General features: G+C 43.0%; 1 protein-coding gene across 1 annotated transcript in view; it reads right to left on the reverse strand.

The window, feature by feature from the left end:
• PRKDC (protein kinase, DNA-activated, catalytic subunit) overlaps window positions 1-13,962 on the reverse strand; it is a 150,000-nt gene that overhangs the window by 121,142 nt on the left and 14,896 nt on the right. Inside the window, exons 10-18 of the mRNA XM_034762890.1 lie at window positions 13,724-13,881; window positions 13,336-13,482; window positions 12,275-12,439; window positions 11,015-11,183; window positions 9,894-9,943; window positions 3,275-3,412; window positions 2,621-2,770; window positions 2,070-2,185; window positions 980-1,139 (exon numbers count right to left, since the gene is read on the reverse strand). Of these exons, the coding sequence (XP_034618781.1) occupies window positions 980-1,139; window positions 2,070-2,185; window positions 2,621-2,770; window positions 3,275-3,412; window positions 9,894-9,943; window positions 11,015-11,183; window positions 12,275-12,439; window positions 13,336-13,482; window positions 13,724-13,881 (1,253 nt within the window). The remainder of the gene's footprint in view (window positions 1-979; window positions 1,140-2,069; window positions 2,186-2,620; window positions 2,771-3,274; window positions 3,413-9,893; window positions 9,944-11,014; window positions 11,184-12,274; window positions 12,440-13,335; window positions 13,483-13,723; window positions 13,882-13,962) is intronic.

Here is a 13,962-nt window from a genome sequence, read left to right on the forward strand (position 1 = left end):
GAGGCTACTAAATATATGCAAATACTAGCCAAAGTGATCAATATGCATATGGATGTAGGAGTTTAAGCAACAGCATCACTTCCTCTCCCCGCCCATCGCCCCTGGCCAAAGAAAACACAAGCAAGATTCTCTCCATGAATAGTGTGCATATATGGCTCTGCATTTATAAAGGTGTGGCTAGAAAGGGAGTGGGATAGGAAAAGGCAGCAGCTCACCATAGCATAATCCCCTCACGCTAACCTGCATAAACGTCTACACAATTTCTGTGGAAATCAATGGCAACCTTCTTAGTTTGAACTTTTGTGAAAAACTGGTCCTTCCCTTCTACAGCTCTTGGAGAGGCAGGCACAGCCAGGCTCTTTGTATGAACCATGCTCCCATTTTTGGTGAGAGAAGACATGCAGTGCAGAAGGACAGCTTCTCTATGTAGGTGGTTCAAGATCTGTGATTTTCCCTCCCTCACAGCTCTAAGGATATACATTGAATTGAAGGACCTCCTTTGCCCACAAGCTTCCTTGCACATGAATCTCCCTCCCACAACAGGATACAAACTCAGAGAATGAAAGAGAAACTTATTTACTTGGTAATTCTGCTTCTCTGAATTTATTGGATCATTTTCCTAGCTTGTATAAATCAGCCTCCTTCCTTGAAGCCAATTTACATCAGCTGAGAATCTGGCCAGTCACCTTAAACGTCAAACACCCTTAAGTGCTAGGTGAGTTCTATTAATCTCACACTAAGAAGCGAAGATCCAGCAGAAAGGAATCCCGTATGGATGATATATTTTTAAAAGCTGAGTTTTCAGGCTAATTTCAGCTTTCCAATAGTTTTTTTTTGCAAAAAGGCGTAATTTGCACAGAAAAATTTTAAATAAAATAAGGAACAATAACTAATAAATATTTTCAGTTGTGCACAAGTATACCTCAACTTACATAGTCATTAAAATACAACATGAAATGCCCCAAGTGAGAGTACTCACCTCAAAATATTTTATTTTCTTGGCAATTTTCATTGCAACAGAGAGCAATTTGTAGAATCCACTAATAAGAGGTAACCGTGTTGACTGTATAATAAGCTCATAACCAAAGGAATACATCCATGGTTCAAAAAATTCAACATGCTTTTCTGGCAGAATCTCTCTGTAAAATAAATGCACAGGGAACATTCAAACAAAAGAAACTGAAATGAGTTTTTCTTACATCAGCTTGAAAGTGAAAAACATGAGAACTGCCATAATGCAACAGACCAACTATCAATCTTGAAAATAAATCAGTTACAGGATACTAAAGAGGAAAGAGTAAAAGTCCCAGACTGCCTCTAATTACACAACATTAAAAAGGGCACAAAGAGAATTTCTTCCTGACCCCATCCAGTGATCACCCTTATAAAGAATATACTACAATATTTCTACAATAATGATCCTAAACACTTACAGGTTACAATAACGCTATTGTAGAGTTTGGGGACTTCACAGTAAAATAGTGTAGTATATTTTAAACGAGATCTTATGACCTAAAGCATGAGAACTGAAAGTCCTCAATTATTATATTCTACAATAACTAGTGTAATTATAGATGCTATTTTTAACACATGCTGCAGATATTTTAGACAAGCATGTCTGAGAATAAAATGAAGGTGAATGACTAACTTATCAAGCATTTTATAAGAGTACTAGAATAGTGACAAAAACCTCTAATATTGAACTGTAAGTTTCTGATGTTTAAGAATCGGAAGCTAAACACTTAGAATATATGGATGACAAAGCACTAAAGTGCAGTAGTCACACAGTTAATTCCTCACTCAATTTTAAGGGCATCATGTATCCTGGAGTTTGCTGCAAATCTTCTATACAGTTTCAGTGTACTAATATTTTCACCCACAACCTAAATATTCAAAATGTGCTTACTGGCTTCCAACTAGTGTTCTGGACATTGTGCATTTTAAACAGACTTCAAATATGGCTAGAAACCAGAAAATGATCACACTCAGTACTAATAGTTCACATTTCTATAACATCTTACTATCCCAGCACCTACTCCATAATTCCCAAATTACAGAACATGCAGTACCTGCAGAATTCTACTAGGTTAACGAATGCTATAAAATCTTTAGGCTTAGTTGGCTGAAGGTTTGAAGCTGGATCAGAAGTAGGAACAACCAAAGCACTGCCAGCTTCATTTTCATCCTGGGAAGGGAGGGAGGGAAGAGAAAAAAAATATTTAGGTGCTTCAACAGAGAGGCCACTACAGATTGGGACAACACTTACCCACTGTTACCAGTCAGCCACAGGGCAGGAAAAAGAGTATGCCCACTAGTTTGCTATACGTTAATCTGTCTTTTTAAAAACAGACATACATAATTCATTGGACTTGTAATAACTGAAAATACTCGCTAACTAAGAAAAAAAAAAATAATGAGATCACAGGATGCCAAGGAGGGAATTTTGTCTGTCTTGAAGTTGGCAGTTTGGAAATAGCTTCCAAAAATAAAATTTAATACATTTTGACTATTATGAATTTTAACTCAAGGAGACTTCATGGGCTACACTGTATGAAAAGAAAGGCAAAAGACTGATTTGGGGGTTTCATCACAATAATTATTGCAAAATACCAGGCCTCACCTGTTCACTAACATTCAGTTTCTGAACTGTCAAGTCCAACTTCTCAATAATCTTCAATATCGATTTTATAAGTTCATCATACAACAAACGGTTCAGAGAAAGCAGCGGTGAATTTGCAATCAGAAAGGTTTCATCTGCCAAAACGGACTCCTTTGTGGGAGAAAAAGGGATAAACTTAAAAACAATGGTAAGAGTTCTTCTGAAATTTATATTCTCCTTTATTTTTAAACTTGTGAAGTTTTGGGGAATTGTGGTGCAGTGGGTTAGTACAGAAGCCTTTCACCCCAGGAAGCCAAATTCATCTTTGTTAATTTAATATGACCGTCGCACCCTCAGCCCACATTCAGAGTCCATATCATTAAATCACTATACTGCAGCATGATTGGCTGCCTGCCTGGAAGAAATCTAGGGTTGGCATAGCAGGGATAAGAACAGGACAGGATTAGGATTCTTTGGCAGAACCAAGCAAGGCAGCCTGCACAATATATGGCTGTACGAGGCCAGGTGTTAGCCAGCGATGTTACAGTAGTTACTTGCTTTCAAGAGCAATAAACTTTACTCAAACAATAATCTTGGATTAATTGAATAAATGTAAAAAAAAATCAAGGAGTTCAACTTTTTCTTGTTGGGTCTCAGTGTTAAGTGGGTTTTTACCTTCATTGTGTCACAGTTCAATAGGCTTCTAAAAAGATCCAGATAGTCCTTATACGTAGGTACTTTCCATTTCCCAGTTCTGACCTCTCCAGCTGTTGTGGACTCTTCCAATTTAGAAACTTCTTTGCCAAAAATCTCCTACAGGGCAGTGCAATAGATCAATATGTTAATATTTTTAAATAACTGTACAATACATTGCATGTGAAACTACCAACAATAGACTCGGCTGCATATTTCCCTTAGAAAGAGAAATCGTCTCAATAGAGGCCAACATAAGTAACTGGAAGTCACTTTTAGATCAGAAGACTGAAACAGACAACTTCCTGGTTTTACCATGCTGGAGATATCAGAGTACAACTAGCAGTTTATAAAATTCTCCAGTGTATGTGCTGGACCTCCATTTCATTTTTTCTTCAGGTAATCTGTTAGTTTAGAGAGATTCTGATTCAATGCAGTGTAAGAGATTAACTGTTACATTTTAAAATTCCTTCACAAGGCAAGTGTTCTATCACAGCATGGCTGGCCCACCTCTTAGAGGAAATGGAGCCTCAGCCTCACCCATGAGAAGATCGGCTCACCTTCCCAGATGCGTGACAAAGAGTGAGATCATGAGGTCAGTGATAGGATAAAGAGAAAGAAGGAAAGTACAGACTCCTGGGATAGTCCCTGGGGAAGGGAGCTCAAGTGGGAACATAACACTCCAGCTAGGCCCAGACTAGAAGTGCCAGGCATGACAGAAGCCTGGGAAGCTGCAGCTGGCCTGAGAGAGCAGCTGTAGGAGAGTGCTGCAGTCAGTAAAAAAGGCTCTATTTCAGGGGTAGGCAACCTATGGCACACATGCCGAAGGCGGCACACGAGCTGATTTTCAGTGGCACTCACACTGCCTGGGTCCTGGCCACCGGTCCGGGGGGGCTCTGCATTTTAATTTAATTTTAAATGAAGCTTCTTACACATTTTAAAAACCTTATTTACTTTACATACAACAATAGTTTAGCTATATATTGTAGACTTATAGAAAGAGACCTTCTAAAAACATTAAAATGTATTACTGGCACGCAAAACCTTAAATTAGAGTGAATAAATGAAGACTCGGCACACCACTTCTGAAAGGTTGCCAACCCCTGCTCTATTTGATTACAACCCAGCTCTGGCATCTCCTGACACAGGGAGAGAGGAGAGTATTAGAACTCTGAAGGGAAGACAGACTCTAGGGAGGAGGGCCTGTGCCCAGCTTGGGACTGGGGCAAAGACTCTGGCCTTGTCTACACAAACACTAAGTTCACCACAAGCTTGGGTGTAAATCTACCTTACATTAGCCTTCCACTGACTACCTCTCCGTGTAGACCCTACTGCCACACACGAAAAGTGCCCTAGAGCACTTTCATCTACACCCCCTTTTGAAACAGGAGCAGACAGTTAGTACACAGCAGGTGAGCACACAACAGCTTGGCACCAACTAAACGTTCGTATAGACCAGCTCTCTGTGGTTTGAGTCTGGTTTTGCAACATACTGTGCAGGTTTTAATAAATTGGACTCCAGAAAGGGAATGTATCGAATATTTGGATTCCGTGGACTTTAATGGTGATGTAGCAGAAGGGGAAACTGAGGCAGGGCGCTATAGAGTCATCCAAGTCACAAAGGAGTGCCTGAAAAGTGGCTGGCCCTGTTACATGCTCACTTAGATTTATCCTTTGGAGTTTCTAGGATGTTTAACATGGACTGAAGTTTCACTGATTGGTCATCTGAAACTAGATTGTAACTAATCTAAGCAACAAAGAGTTTAAGAGTTGCAGGGCACCCTTTCTTGCTATCTTTTGAAGTGCTATCATATGGAAGTAAAAAAAAACAGTTACTCACCTTCTCGTAACTGTTGTTCTTAGAGATGTGTTGTCCATGTCCATTCCAATCAGGTGTGTGTGTGCGCGCATGTGCATGGTAGCCCGAAAATTTTTCCCATAGCAGCCTCCCATTGGGTCAGCCTGGGTGCCCTCTGGAGTCACGCCTTCATGACGCTTAATACAGAGTCCTGCCGACCTACCACCCTCTAAGTTCCTTCTTGACAGCTACCCTGACAAAGGGGTAGGAGGGTGGGTATTGGAATGGACATGTACAACACATCTCAAAGAACAAGTTATGAGAAGATGAGTAACCGTTTTTTCTTCTTCGAGTGCTTGTTCATGTCCATTCCAATCAGGTGACTCACAAGGCCAAGTTCAGGAGGTGGGGTCAGAGTCATGCACTGATTGGAGCACGGCTCTTTCAAAGGCCGCATCATCTCTGGCGTGCTGGGTGATCACATAATGCGTGGTGAAAGTATGTATGGCGGACCATGTCGCTGCTTTGCAGATTTCCTGGGTGAGAACCTGCACCAGGAATGCCGTTGAAGAGGCCAGAGCCCTTCGCCAGGTTGTAGCACTCATGGATGCAGGACGTGATCCATGACTATATTCGCTGAGAGGAGACAGGAAGACCTTTCACCCTGTCCGCCACTGCCACATATAACTGGACCGACTTTCAGAATGACTTCGTTCTCCCAATGTAGAAGGTTAGCGCTCTGCGGATATCCAATGAATGAAGCCTTTGCTCCCTGCCGCTCAAGTGAGGCTTAGGATGGAATACGGGGAGGAAGATGTCCTGGTTGATGTGAAACTGGGAGACAACCTTTGGGAGGAAAGCTGGGTGGGGTCTGAGCTGAACTTTGTCCTTACAGAACACAGTGTAAGGGGGCTCTGATGTCAGGGGTCTTGAGCGCAGACACCCTTCTGGCTGAGGTTATCGCTACCAGAAACGCTACTTTATATGAGAGAGAGCAAGGAGCATGTCATTAAAGGTTCAAAGGGTGGACCAGTGAGTCTGGAAAGGACCAAACTGAGGTCTCAAGCTGGGACCAGCTGACGGACCTGCGGGTATCGTACATCGGAACCTTAAAGGAAGCTACTAACCATAGGGTTAGCAAAGACCAAGCAGCGCTCTGCTTCTGGGTGAAAGGCAGAGATGGCGGCCAAATGAACCCTTACTGAAGACATGGACAGCCCCTGCTGCTTGAGATGGAGGAGATAGTCCAATGTAAGTAGCACGGAGGCAAGTGTCGGGGACGAATGGTGCTGCGCCGACCAGACTGAAAATCTCTTCCACTTCGCAAGGTAGGTAGCCCTGGTGGAAGGCTTCCTACTGCCAAGGAGGATTTGTCTAACTGGGTTTGAGCAAGAAAGCTCTATCGGGTTCAGCCATGGAGCTTCCACGCCATGAGGTGCATTGACTTGACGTTCAGGTGTTGAAGACGGCCGTGATCCTGATTTAGTAAATCCGGGAAGAGCAGCAAGATGACTGAAGCTTCCACGGACATTTCCAGGAGTGATGTGTACCAGTGCTGGCCAGGCCAGGCTGGAGCGATCAATATCACTAAAGTTTGTTCCCTCCGAATCTTGAGGAGTACCTTGTGAACGAGCAGAATGGGCGGAAACGCATATAGGAGATTTCCTTCTCCAATGCGGAGGCTCACATCTGTGATGGAACCCGGACTGTAATTCAGAAAGGAGAAAAACTGCTGGCACTTCCTGTTGCATCGTGTGGCGAACAGGTCTATCTGGGGAAAGCCCCACTGATGGAAGATGGAGTTCCCCACGTCCGGGTGAACAGACCACTCATGGCCGCAGAACGACCTGCTGAGATAGTTCGCCAACTCATTCTGTACTCTGGAGAGATACGATGCATACAGATGTATCAAGTGCTCGTTACAGAAATCCCACAACATGAGGGCTTCCTGGCACAGGGGAGAAGAATGTGCACCCCCGTTTGTTGATATAGAACATCGCCGTGGTGTTGTCTGTCATAACTGATACACATCTCCCTATCAAGTAGGCTTGGAAAGTCTGGCACGCCAGGCACACCGCTCCCAGCTCTCTGACATGGGTGTGGAAAGCGAGTTCCGCCTGAGACCAGAGGCCTTGTGTTCTGAGTTCTCCCAAATGTGCTCCCCAGCCCAAGGCTGACACATCCATCACTAGCAAGAGGGACAGCTGAGGGCTGGTGAAGGGGACCCCTGCACATACTATCTGTGGGCGAGTCAAGTACCGGGCAAGGCAGGGTTACGATCCTGTCCAAGCTGTCCCGGATTGGCCGACACACCAACGCTAGCCACAATTGAAGAAGTTGTAGTCTGAGTCTGGCATGCCGTACTACGTAGGTACAAGCCACCGTGTGTCCCAGGAATTTCAGGCAATTCCTGCTGTGGTGGTGGGGAACTGCCTGAGACCTTGTATGATGTCGCCGAGGGACCGAAACCTTGCTTCCAGGAGGTATGCCCGGCTTGTATCGAGTCCAGTACTGCCCCTATAAACTCTACCCTCTGAACCGGGGACAGCGCTGGTTTTCCCTCGTTCAGAAGAAGGCCCAGTTCATCGAACGTCGCTCTTACGAAGTTGACTTGTGCCTCCAATTGAGACCTGGAGCAGGCCTTGATGAGCCAGTCGTCGAGGTATGGGAACACCTGTACCTACTGTCTGCGCAGGAACGCAGCCACAACTGCCATGCATGTCACAAAAACATGAGGCAGTGCTGAAAGGCCGAATGGGAGGACTGTGAACTGGTAGTGGGTTCTGTTCACCACAAACCTGAGGTATTTTCTGTGGGACAGAATTATTGCTATGTGAAAGTATGCGTCCCTCAAGTCGAGGGCGGCATACCAGTCTCCTGGATCCAATAAACGGATGACAGAGGCCAAAGAGACCATGCGGAACTTGAGCTTCTTCATAAATTTGTTGAGTTCTCACAGGTCTAGTATGGGCCTGAGCCCGCCCTTGGCTTTCGGTATTAGGAAATACCGAGAACAGAAACCCTTGCTCTTCTGCTCCTGAGGAACCTCTTCCACTGCCCCTAGCGAAAGGAGTGAGTGCCCCTCCCGTATAAGGAGTTGCTTGTGAGAGGGGTCCTGAAGAAGGATGGGTAAAGGGGGGGGTGGAAGGGAGGAGGGCACGGAATTGGATGGAATATCCCCTCTCTACCATGTGGAGCACCCAGCAGTCGGAAGTGATACGGGACCATGCACAGTAGAAAGGGGACAGTCGGAAGGAAAAAGATAAGGCGGGATAGATCCAGTTTTTGTTCTGGTGCGCCGTACTTGACCGCACCTTCAAAAGACCGGTTTGGGGCCGTAAGGTAGTTTGGGTTGGCCCAGAGCCCTAGCCTGAGGATGGATGAGGACTTTTTCTGCTGTTCCTATTCCTCCTCCAGGAGCTGTCCTGTCAGTTCTATTGGTAGAACCACAGAGGAGGTTGAGGCCTGAAATGCTTCTGCTGGGTGGCGGGAGTGTGTAGGCCCAAGGATTTGAGGGTGGCTCAAGTCTTTTAGGCTGTGTAGCCTTTTATCTGTCTTCTCCAAAAACAGAGTCACACCTTCAAAGGGGAGGTCCTGTATGGTCTGCTAGACCTCGTATGGGAGACCAGAGACTTGGAGCCCCTTCTCATGGTCACCCCTATAGCCATGACTCTCGTGGCTGTATCAGCACTGTCCAGTGGAGGCTGGAAGGAAACTCGGGAGATTAGCTTGCCCTCCTCAAACAAGGCCAAAAACTCGGCACGGGAGTCTAGGGGGAGCAGCTCTGCAAATTTTTCCATTGCCGTAGAGGTATTAAAAGAGTACCGGCTGACAATGGCCTGTTGGTTGGAAACACGGAGCTGCAATCCACCCATGGAATAGACCGTCCTCCCAAAAAGGTCGAGTTTTTTAGCCTCCCTGTTTTTGGGGGAGGCGTCTTGATTAGCAGTGATGATTAGCAGCATCCACAACAAGAGAATCAGGTTGCGGGTGGGAATAAAGATGTTTATAACCCATAGAGGGCACAAAATATTGCCGTTCATTGTGCTTGGCAGTGGGTGGCAATGAGGCTGGGTTCTGTCACAGGGTTTTGATGGTGTCCACAATAGTTTTTATGAGCAGTAGGGCAATACAGGAAGGTCCAGAGGGCGCAAGGATATCCACCATGGGATCAGAGTCCTCTACTACCTCCTCGCCTTGATGCCCAGACCCTGGGCAACGTGGCGCAGCAACTTCTGCAACACCCGATTGTCTTCGAGCACAGGGGCTATGGCGGTGCCAGCCAGCGCCTCATGTCCTAGGGGGTGAGAACTATATACAAAAACAGAGATGAAGACACTTGCTAAATCAAGGCGATGGGATGTTCCAGCTAACCATCACTGGCGGTAAGAAGAAACTGAGAGGGTGGCGGGTCAGGTCAGCAGGGCTCTCTATTGAGCGCCATGAAGACGCAACTCCAGGGGGCGCCCAGGCCGACCCAACAGAGACTGCTATGGGAAAACTCCTCCAGCTATCGTGCACACGCACAAACCTGATTGGAATGGACATAAACAGTTTACAGGGCTTTTCATTCATTAAGTAGTATGCAAAACTATCATATAAGATCGTTTGTTTGTTTTTAAAGCTACCAGTTTCTTTGCATCTTTTTTGTAACAAACATCATAGATGGCCAAAGAACAATCAGCTGATTCCCAAAAGGTTATTCCTACTTTACAGATCTGATAACTATATACAGTAGTCTCTGCCTTTTGCATTGTTTAAATCAAAAACACTTCCAGTGAAGAGTCTCAATAATTAACTTACCCTTGAGAAGGTAATCGGCTTGGAGCAGACTCTGACTAACCCCTGATGCACTGAAAGAAAAAAATTATCTGAACAGATTTCAAAGGCACATCATCCAAATGATTCACTAAAAGAAAGCTGTGCATAACTTATTTCTGGCATTCTGATAGAATTTGGGTTTTAAAAATAGAGGGGAGAGGAAGTTTATCAATTGGCAAGCACAGCCAGAAGTGGACTCTAATTTCAGGATCTCCCACAGGAAAAAAAATTTTGTACTGCCTCCACATCACATTTTGTCAGCACTGCCTCACCCCTTCTCCAGGTCTGATGCTGGTTGTACTCAGAATTGAGTACTTGATCTAATGCCCATTGCAATAAATGAGAAAACTCCCAATAGACTTCACTAAGCATGGAGTCAGGACTTGTGTTAGAGTATGATACTGTGGGTACACAATACATCACGGGATCAGTTACTAAACAGAAAATTAACAAACCCCAATGTAATAAGAAAAAAGACGTGCAATTAATATAAAGTTAGGGGGTGCTGGGAAATCTTGGAAACTTTTTAAGCATTGTGAGACACTGTTCTGTTCACAGGATTGTATCTCAACAACATCACAAATTTAGAACTTTATTTTATACCATTAATATGTTCCATAAAGCAAAGAGCTCATCATCATGTATTTCTGGTACAGTCTACAATAGCATCAACCACAAGAGTGCTCCCAGACCTAAAACAGGTGTACACTTTTTTTTTTTTATTTAATATAAAGTTTAAGAATTTTGCAAATGGGAAACAGGGACTTTTTATTTTTGTTGGTAGAGTCCCCCTCAACCCAATGCATCTGACCAAGAGCAGTAACAGCTACCTCTGTATTTTTAAGGGACTATTGTTTCATTTAACCTTTTGTGTACATCATCGTCAAGTTCTCATACAAGGTTGCTACTCATTTGTAGAGTGAGCTGGTAGAGGATGTTCAATCAGCACCCCAAACCCCAAAGGCCTGGAGAGTGGGAGTCCTCAGGTTGCTCCCAAAATGGCCATTATCATTGAGACTATCTCAGATAAATACTCCACAAACGTATCGTACAACTGGTTTATCATTGTAGATGGAAAAATCTGGAGTCAGTAACACACTCACCCACCGTGCTGATGAAACTCCAGAGAACTGGTCCCTTTCCGGCCAGGGCTAGGAAAACCTTTACTATGGATTTGCAACAGGCCGACTGCATTTTTACACTGTACTGTGGAAAACTATCTATCTGCACCACAATTAGACGTTCAAGAACTGGAGTGTACACTTCAGGAATCTAGACAAAATAAGAGCAGAGGGGAAAAAAGTGTCCCGTAAAAGCAGTGATTATAACTTCACTAACACTCAGGAAATTATGCAAATCTTCCCAAATAAGAGGCAATTCCCAACAAAAGGTAAAATGAGAGAAACGTTACAAAATTATCTACTATCTTTTATCTACTGGTAAAAGAAAGACTTAGCGAGCCACTCTATGTGGACAGAGTTTAAAACATCAAGACAGACAGAAAGGAGTTAGTGAAAGCTTCCTGGGGCCACATTATGTCCCAGGGAACAGAAAGGCAGTTTCTGAGTGAAGTGTTAGCAGAAACAATCGTACTAATTTCTTATTATTATGAGAGCTTCATTCACACAAAAGCAACCACAAACCAGAAGCCTAATCAGTTTTTATGCATCTGAAACCAGGGCATTCAAGTACAGCTCATCTTACTCCCAACCTATGACCAATGATCAGGAAGCTCTCACTCAAAACACACATTCCAGAAACACAAAGGAGTCCATGTACACTCACTTACCCTTCTCAGTGTGGCACTTTAAATTATCAGACTTATCAATCTGGGAGCAGATAAAGACAGTAGGCTGATACAAACACAGCTGATACAAAGCTGTGCTGTACTAGTAGAGAAACATTTCTCTTTCCATTGTTGTGTGAAAGATGGATTGAAACATGAAAGTGATTGGGTATATAGGGAAAAAGGTGAAATTGACTGTATATAAAGTGCTGTTTTGTGCACAAAAACAAACTGAAAAAAAAAAAAACCCAGAGAAAATAACCTTAGTTAAACAATAAAGGTTATTTATTGTTTTACCTAGTCTGTGTGTTTACCTAGTCTGTGTGTTAACCTTAGTTTTAAAAGAAATGTAGAAGTGTGGCTATTAGGTTGATAATGTCCCTTTACAACAAACATCACCATACCTGCCATTTCAACACAAGTGAACTAATCCAGAGACTTTTTTTTTTAATTTCATTCCTGATTACTGGGCTTGTCCTATAATGCACCAATTGCCATAGTATCTATTGTAGTTCAATGCATCCTTATGCTCTAAAGGTACAAAATAACTAACTGATGTTTTAAATATTCCACTTACTGTATCTATGTGGAATATAACACTTGCAATGGACTGAAGGAAACTGGGTAGCTGATACACATGTTCATCTGCTGTCTCCGCCTCAGTGAGAAACATTTGCTTACAGCGCTGAAGGAGCTCAACGTACATGAAGTCAACATCCTTAGAATTTATAGCTTTACAAGGCTTTAATGAGAGAAAGTAAAGTACTTCAATAATTAGTATTAACAAACAAGAATGCTGCAATACTAAAAAAAAACAAAAAACAAACAGCTGGGTTCAGATAAAAACTATTTTTTGAAACTTTACAGGAACCTGATAATACATTTGAATAATTTTTCTCATGTTGTTCAACAGTTAAGTGCTAGTAAACAAAGTGCTCTTGCTTTATAATTTATTGCAACTGTATTAATAATCTGATCTTGAGCTTTCAGTTACAATACTTTTCCAACCCAACCTGAGGAGCTAAGAATTTCAGTGGCTCTTAGCTCCACCGGGGAAGATGGTAGCAACATGTTACTCATAGCAACCCCACTGGCCAATCAGGAGAAGCACTATTGAGACTCCAGCGTAAACCCTGTCCAGCACTCCCAGTTAAGAGAGAGGAAGGAAAAAGGAGAATTATATAGCGGCAAAAAGGTTTTATTTTCAGCCCATAGATGCAACAACTCCAACTTTTAATAGTTGCCAGTGCTATAGATTTCGTATCCAAGCAGAACAAGATAAGCCTAAATTGAATTAATGTGGCCAAAATTCTGACAGTGGAAAGGGTGTTTCTAATTTCTAAAGTCACGTATTAAGGAGAAAAACTATAATGCTCTAGAGCCCGATCCTGCAAGACTTCCAAGTGAATTCAGTGGGAGTTCACTGAGCCTTTCGTGATTACTTTAAGTCAAAACGCCATCTGACTATACTGTTGATTTCTTTTATAAAACTCAACTCAGAAACAACTGGGGTTGGGGGGAGGCATTCCCTGCATAACAGACTCTGCCAATCAAAACAAACATGTAAGATGAATGGCTTCCTAATTGTAACATAAAACCCATCCAATACACTGTTTTGTCAGAGTAAGCTTGCCATACCGCAGCAAAAAGCCCATAACCACGAATAGCGATGGACAACTCCTTATTGCTCGAATCCATTTTTCTGATGATATCATAGAACTTCTCCATGAAGAACTGCAGCTTGCTCTTGTGCATTTCTGCATCTTTAGCCACCATTAGAGAAATCTGCAGATTTACACAAACAATCAATTATGGATTTCCAGAAACTAGAAAATAACCAAAGTGAAATTAAAGTAAAAGACAACCTTAAGAAAATCTATACCACCTTATCAGATAAGAGATCATTATTATTTATGTAGGACCATTGTGCATGAATATATATATGAACAGCCCCACACTCTACTAGTGTTTTGAGAAATCTAACTCCTTGATAAAGTCTTGGAGTTCTTATGTAAATTACCAGTACCTGTCTAAGGAACGAATCTAGGGCTGAATGACCACCTTTCTTCAGCTCTGCATTTGTATGGCCACACCACTTGGACAGTACTTCAAAGAGCGAGATATAGTTGTCCAGAAGGAAGGTGCCAAACTGAGCAGCATGCATGCTGAACAAGTGTAAGCCAGCTGTAATTCAAAACCACAATTATCAGTAAAACACAGATTTGTGTTCCAGTTTCTGACAACTGACCATGCTCTAGAACAGGG

Source organism: Trachemys scripta, chromosome 2, assembly GCF_013100865.1.
Source record: "Trachemys scripta elegans isolate TJP31775 chromosome 2, CAS_Tse_1.0, whole genome shotgun sequence".
In the NCBI taxonomy this organism is placed as follows: domain Eukaryota; kingdom Metazoa; phylum Chordata; order Testudines; family Emydidae; genus Trachemys; species Trachemys scripta.